Raw genomic sequence first — 6,666 nt, forward strand, 5'->3', positions numbered from 1 at the left:
GTGTGTGTGTGTGTGTGTGTGTGTGTGTGTGTGTGTGTGTGTGTGTGTGTGTGTGTGTGTGTGTGTGTGTGTGTGTGTGTGTGTGTGTGTGACCGATTGGGACCGATGGTGGAGGCTGTAGGCCTTGCTCCAGGAAGATAAAATGGGAAACGAACTGTGGTAATTCTGTCTGCTTCTCCCTTAAACCCAGTGCTTTGGGGCCATGGATTCTGCCCCAGGCCCCTCTGCGACAGAAAGGACAGGTGTCATCAGTATACACAGGTCGTGCAGAAACATGCAGGTGAGGAACCAAGGATGCTATAAAACCATCTCCCCAGCTTCCCAATGCCCACCCCTGTGGATGGCACAAGATTCCCGCCTTCCAGAATGCTCCATGGGTCAAGGTGGCTCCAGCAATTAGGACCTGGATTCCACCCCAGGATGGAGTCCTGAGCAGGGAGAACGGGATGCAAAGCCTCAGCTTCCTGAGAAGCGTGTATGTGTGTGGGTGCTGAGGTACTGGCAGCCTGGAAAGGGAACAGTAACAGCCCCTTGGTGGTTGACGGGGACCCGGCAGCCCCACGCTGCCCCGACCACACAGGGAGCCATGTGCAGACCACGCGTATGTACAGAGGATTTTATTAGGGACTCTGGGGGTGGGGATGCCAGGAGGTCCAGGCTCAGTTGGCAGCCAGGGTCTCCTGCACCCAGGGCATAAGTGCAGTGACGCGGGCGTACACGGCGGGGGTGGATGTGGAGCACGTGCTGCTGCCCCAGGACACGATGCCCGCCAGGGTCCAGGCTCCGTCCTTCTGGCAGACCAGGGGACCGCCAGAGTCGCCCTGCAGGAGGAGACAGGACTGTCCAAGCCGGAAAGAAGGTGCCAGGTCCCGGTGTGCCCAGACCTGGCCGAGCCCAGGGGGTGCGGACCAAGGGCACTCGGACCTGCTCAAAGGACAGCCGCTGCTCTGCCCCCGACTGCTGGGGGGCCTGGGGCAGGGGCTGGTCCTCTCAGCCTCCCATCACCTGTAAAACAGCCTGCAATGTCCGCTTTGTGAGCATGGTGTGAGATTAAACACCCCTGGAAGCCTCACACCACACCTGGTCAGGGCCAGCCCGCATCAGGGACATCTCCTGGTGCTGGTCCCTGCCTTCGCTGGGGCACCGGGCAGGGCCTGAGGTTAAGTAAGGCACGGCAGAGAGGAGTGGGTCTCATGGCCTGACTAGAGCGGTGGTGGGGAAGGGGCAAGTAGCCAGTGAGGGCGGGCAGGGTAGCAAGCCGTACCATGCAGGAGGAGACGCCGCTGGCCCCCGCGCAGATCATCACGTCGGTGACCCTGCTTCCCCAGTACTTCTTGCAGTCCGTGTTGGACACGATGGGCAGGGTGGCCTGCTGCAGCTTGTCAGGGGTCTTGAGGGCTGAGAGGACAGAGGGTGTGGGGTCAGGGCCCAGGGAGAGGACACCAGCGCCCGCCGGAACCCTGCCCTCGCGCTGCGTGGGCCTCCTCCGTCACGACAGTCGTGGGTGCTGGGCGCTACCTTCCCAGAGTCTGGGAGGCAGCTCCTCTCGGTTCCACGCCAGGCAGTGCTTCTGAGCTCCCAGCACAGCTGGTCAAACAAGCCCTGCCTCCGAACCCCTGCGCCCGGCCCGGCCCGCCAGGAGGCGCCGTCCCTCCTCCCCAGTCCTCCTCTGTCTGGGGGCGCTGGGGGGACCCAGAGGGAGCACCTCCCTCTTCTGCCCTTTTCTGGCCACTTGTGTGCTCAGTCGCTCTGGCGTGTCCGACTCTTCGTGACCCCAGGGACTGAAGCCCGCCAGGCTCCCCCGTCTGTGGAATTTTCTGGCAACACTGGAGTGGGTTGCCATTTCCTCCTCCATTCCTAGGTGCTTGCGTTCTGTTAAAGGACCGGCAGGCTGTGGCCGGCACTCAGGCCTAAATCTGACCTGGACACTGGACTCTGGGTTCAGACTTCAGGGGTGCTGGACACAGCCACCCTCCTCAGTCTGGAGGGGAGTCTGGGCGGTCTGTCTCCATGCAGGTTAGAGGGGCGACACTTGCTGGAACTCAGGTGTTTCTTCAGAAGCTGACTGTTCATGTATGTATTATTAAACCTTATTTTTATTCATGTTTGATTGGCTTTTAAGTGAGTGTTTTTAAATAAAGATATGTGGAGGTTGATGACTGTATACGAATTTACGACCAAAACATCTTTAAACCACCATGCGTGTGCCACCTGGCAACTCCTGGGCTCAGGGGGCCCCACCCCAGGCCCCCAGCTGGTGGGCGGAAAGGCTCACCGTTGTACTTGGTCTTGCCCCAGCCCGTGGTGGCGCACAGCATCCCGGCCGGGAAGTCCTCTTCCGCGCTGGGCAGGCACACAGCCGACACGGTCTCTGAGAACTGCGCGGGCGTGGCCAGCTTCAGCAGGGTGATGTCGTTGCGGACGGTGAGAATGCTGAACTTGGGGTTCTTGAAAACCTGCAGGCGAGGCCCAGAAACATAGCTGAGGCCCTGGGGTAAATCAGGGATCTGCGGGTTTCTAGGAGACCATGTCCTCTCCTGGCGAGATCTTTTCAGGGCAAACGGACCCACAGGAGCCCAGAGTGAGAATCCTGAGACTGGCTCAAGCCACCTGGCTTCTGTCTCTCAAGGGGCTGAAGGTCTTCCCCTCGCCCCCTCCCCAGCCCCAGCCTGCAGCCCCGAGGCTGACCCTCGGCCCGCCCAGGGAGGCCTGTGCATACCTTGCCAATCTTCAGGACCTGCGTGTTCTCCGTCTCTGAGCCCTGATCAAACTCCCCGGCCACGACCACGTCGGAGGTTCTGGGGGAATCAGGCGGTGGTTAAGGACTGAGCATGCGCCCTGCTCCCCTCGCCCACCCCAGACCGAAGACGGAAGCAGAACCCCCAGCTCTGGCCCTCACGTGACCCCGCAGTGGGCGGCGGTGACCACCCAGTCCTCGCTGATGAGGGAGCCCCCGCAGAAGTGGAAGCCGGTGCTGTCCTGCAGGAAGATGCGGAGCGTCAGCGTGCCCTGGACCCAGCAGCACCGACCTGGGCAGTGGCCCCCCGCCCAGCTGAGCCCCCAGTGCCTGCCCCTCACGCACAGAACCCCCCTCACCTGCAGGGACACCTGCCAGGGCCAGGAGCCGGGCACGGCGTCCTCGCCGTTGACGATCCTGGCGAGGCCGCTCAGCACAGGCTGGATGGCCGGGACCCCGCAGCCTGGGGAGGGTGAAGAAGCGCTGAGACCCTGAGCTGGTCTGCAGAAATCCTTGCTTTTACTTCAGATGCCTAGGCCGACTCAGAGCCCACCGCCACACTCCCCGCTTCTCCTGGCACCCTGTGGGCTCAAAGATGCCCACACACAGCCTACCGACCCCAGGAGCCCACCCTGGATGCAGACGGAGGGCCACCCTGCCTGAAGGAGCAGGAGACAGGCCGAGACACGGGACTGACCCGTGTGGACGCTGAGGCCCGCCCCTCCTTGCTGGGAGGCCTCCCACTGGTCCCCAGATCCCTGATACCCATTTTCCTCAGGACGCTGGGGAGCAAGCAACATCACCTTACAAGTCAAAGCTCACCTGTTAGATTGGCGGGGTCCAGAGGGTCGTGAAGTTAAAATCTGATAACCCCAGCCCCTGGGGAACCCAGAATGCTGACAGCTGATGGGAGAACGTTTTACACTGAAATCTCTATTCCCAGAGATTTCAGGAACTCTCCATTGTATAAAATTTTAATTATTTAATAAAATGAGACTTTGATTTCATGCTGTAAAAGGACACATTGAGGAAAACAGGAAACAGAGGACCTGAACTGTCACAAAACAATGAGAAAAGTCAGGTGTACTTGATGTGTCCATGACACATGTGCTGTCTCAGGACCAGGTAAGTCTTGGCGCCTGTATACAGGTTTTACAACTCAGTGACAGAGAGGAATGTGGGGCAGGTACAGCCCTGATGACCAGCCAGGCCGCCTGGAGGTCATATGGGCCTTGCTACAGGTCCAGTCCAGTGTCTCCTGTCCGTGTGGACAGACCAGCCACTCATGGAAGGAGTGGGCAGACCAGCCCTCATCCCCAAAACAACATGTCATCAACACAACCCTCTTTTTTTTTTAAGTAGCAAGAAGATTCAATATCAACTGTGATGTATTCACCCAGCTGAGTGCTCTGCAGCAATTAAAGTGAATGAGCTGGGTCTCTGTATTAGCGGGAATAAATCTAAAACTACGTAGGTAGGGAAAGGCAGGTTGTAAACCTGATGTAGCAGATGATACAGTTCATGTAAGTTTTTACAAATATTATACTGCACTGGTGGATTTAGAAGCGTGTGGTAAATTTGAAAAGCCCACACAGAAATAAGGCACAGTGAGTTCAAAATAGGGATCACCTTCCAAGAAGGAGAAGAGGGGACTTTAGCTCAAATGGTTCTATGTTTTATTTTTTTTATTTTATTTTTTTGGTTCTATGTTTTAAAAAGAAATACTTGAAGCAAATCTGGAAAAAGATAACATTTACTAAACTCCAATGAAAGGTACAAATGTGGTATTATTTTCTGTATTTCTGTATTTCCCACTATTTTTTTTAATAGGAAAAAAAAAAAAAAAAACCACTTGGAAAGTGCCTAGAGCAGTATAGCCCCGGGCGGAGGCCGTGGGAGGCTCTTTGACCACACCCTCACTCTGCCCACAGGGCCCCAGCCTGAGCCACGTCTGGGGCCCCAGACCTCGGCCTTTCCTGCCCCAGGCGCAGAGTGTGAGGGCTTGGGAAGCTCCCAAAGGCCCCCACTCCTCCCTGAAGACTCACCTGCGCGTCAGGGTGTGAGGCCCAAGCGGCAGGGCAGGCCTCTGATCTCCCTCCCGGCCAGGCCCAGCTCGCTCCAGACAGAGCCCCTCAGCCCTCTAACGGGGCCTGGCTCGGGGCCGTCAGGCGCTCAGGGGCTCTGGGACTTCCTCAGCCACCTCCCAGACCTGGCCGGCCATGGCCCTGTGTGCTAAGTCACTTCAGTTGTGTCCAACTCTTTGTGACCCCATGGACTGCAGCCCACCAGGCTCCTCTGTCCGTGGGATTCTCCAGCCAAGAGTACCGGAGCGGGTGGCCATGCCCTCCTCCAGGGCATCTTCCTGACCCAGGGATCAAACCGGCATCTCTTATGTTTCCTGCATCATAAACTGGGAGGCAGTTTTTCCACCACCAGAGCCACCTGGGAAGCCCAGAATGCATCCTGGCACTCACCGAAGGCGGCCCCTACAAGGGCAAAACAGGAGAGGAGCCAGAGAGGAGCCATGTTGCTGCCGTCAGGGAGATACGGGGTGCCTGCCCCAGGCTCCTTTTATATCCTCCGGGACCCCACAGGCTCCACCCAGCCCGAGAGCCATCTCCCTCCTGTTATCTAGGAACCTTGGGTGATAAAGGGCACCAAGCCCCCCCGGAAGCCTGAACTGGCTCTCAGCTTCAGATATCCCAGCGCCTGGGAAAAGGGCAGCTGCCCTGGCACAACGTGGCCCAGGAGTCTACCAGGGCGCTGAGGGCAAGACCAGTGCCCAGGCTGGGAGCTCAGGTCCCACAGGGCCCAGCTCAGGGCAGCCAGGACGCAGGGCGGTGGGTTCTGCTCCCAGCTTGCTGGGAGGATTCCCAGCTCCTAAGTACAGGTGGCCCCAGCACCAGGCACAGAGAATCCCAGCTAGTCATCACTGGGGGGCCTTGGGTTCTCAGAAAAGAGTGCTTTCAATGCGAGACTCATCTAGAAGCACAGTATCACACAAAGATGCTGGGCCATCCAGAGGTCACCTCGAAACCAGCCCAGCCAAGCAGCTTCAAGCCTGTGTGAGGGCACGTGAAGGAATCACCCCATGGGTGGCCACAGGCAGGTCACCCAGGTTGGCAGACATGCTGTCCCGTATCTGCTGCTAACCTCAAACACACATTCTCTCTGCCTGTGATAACTCACAACTTAAGAAACTGGTGATTGCATAAAGCTTGAGCTTCAGATAAAATGGGGCTTTAATTTAGCACCATCAAATGATACACTGAGGAAACAGCAAGGAAAGGATTTTAATTGTCACAGAACAATGGGAAGAGGACAAATGTAGGTAATACGCCGGTGGCGTGTTTGCTGTCAGTCAAAGACTTTCCAGCACCTTGGACACAAGGTCCTTCTCTCCCCTGGGCCAGGGCCTGGTGTGGACCCCGGGGACAACCCACAGTAACAGAGCACAGGGCGCCCCTGCCCTCCTGGGGCCAAGACCCCAGTGAGAGACATAGACACGACACAAACATGAAAAGAACATGGGGAGTCCGAGAAACCAAGAGAGTGTCTAGGCATCTGCTGCTCCGGACCTGGGCCAGCCTGGGTCTCACCGATAAGCCAGTCTGAGAAGGAAAATCAGCCAGCTGGGCAAACTGCGTCTATTTCCAGAGCGTCCAGGGCTCTGTGGTCCCAGGGTCACGGGCATCTAGAGAGAAGCTGGTCAGGGCAAGCAGGACAGTGTTACAGGTCTGGATTTGGACTTCATCAGCTTTGAAGTTCTGTCTCCAAGTTGTGAATTTAGTTTTGTTTTAGAATTCTCTGCAGGGGGATGTTCAAAATACTTAAACACTGTTGAGCAGACGCTCTGACCAGTGAGAACAGTGACATGGCCGGGACAGGCCCACAGAGGCCCTGAACCCTGTCTCTGGGGGGAGGCGGAG

At 57.5% G+C, this 6,666-nt stretch overlaps 1 protein-coding gene across 1 annotated transcript; it reads right to left on the reverse strand.

The window, feature by feature from the left end:
* Window positions 1–659: 659 nt before the first annotated feature.
* LOC133049915 (chymotrypsinogen B) lies at window positions 660–5,265 on the reverse strand. The gene is made up of 7 exons (XM_061133954.1): window positions 5,212–5,265; window positions 3,097–3,200; window positions 2,900–2,979; window positions 2,720–2,798; window positions 2,276–2,456; window positions 1,265–1,398; window positions 660–821 (listed from the first exon to the last, which is right to left on the reverse strand). Exons 1-7 carry the CDS (start codon window positions 5,261–5,263, stop codon window positions 660–662), a joined length of 792 nt encoding a protein of 263 aa, XP_060989937.1. The 5' UTR covers window positions 5,264–5,265.
* Between the last annotated feature and the right edge of the window lie 1,401 nt (window positions 5,266–6,666).

This window comes from Dama dama, chromosome 4, assembly GCF_033118175.1.
Source record: "Dama dama isolate Ldn47 chromosome 4, ASM3311817v1, whole genome shotgun sequence".
NCBI classification, from domain to species: Eukaryota; Metazoa; Chordata; class Mammalia; order Artiodactyla; family Cervidae; genus Dama; species Dama dama.

What these genes read in the sequence shown, in the direction of transcription:
- LOC133049915 (XM_061133954.1), bottom strand. Translation starts at nt 5,263, where the DNA reads ATGGCTCCTCTCTGGCTCCTCTCCTGTTTTGCCCTTGTAGGGGCCGCC. An exon ending in AGGTCCTGAAGATTGGCAAG is followed by an intron (nt 2,457 to 2,719) that starts GTATGCACAGGC and finishes CCTCGCCTGCAG; the next exon opens with GTTTTCAAGAACCCCAAGTT. An exon ending in GGGCAAGACCAAGTACAACG is followed by an intron (nt 1,399 to 2,275) that starts GTGAGCCTTTCC and finishes CTGTCCTCTCAG; the next exon opens with CCCTCAAGACCCCTGACAAG.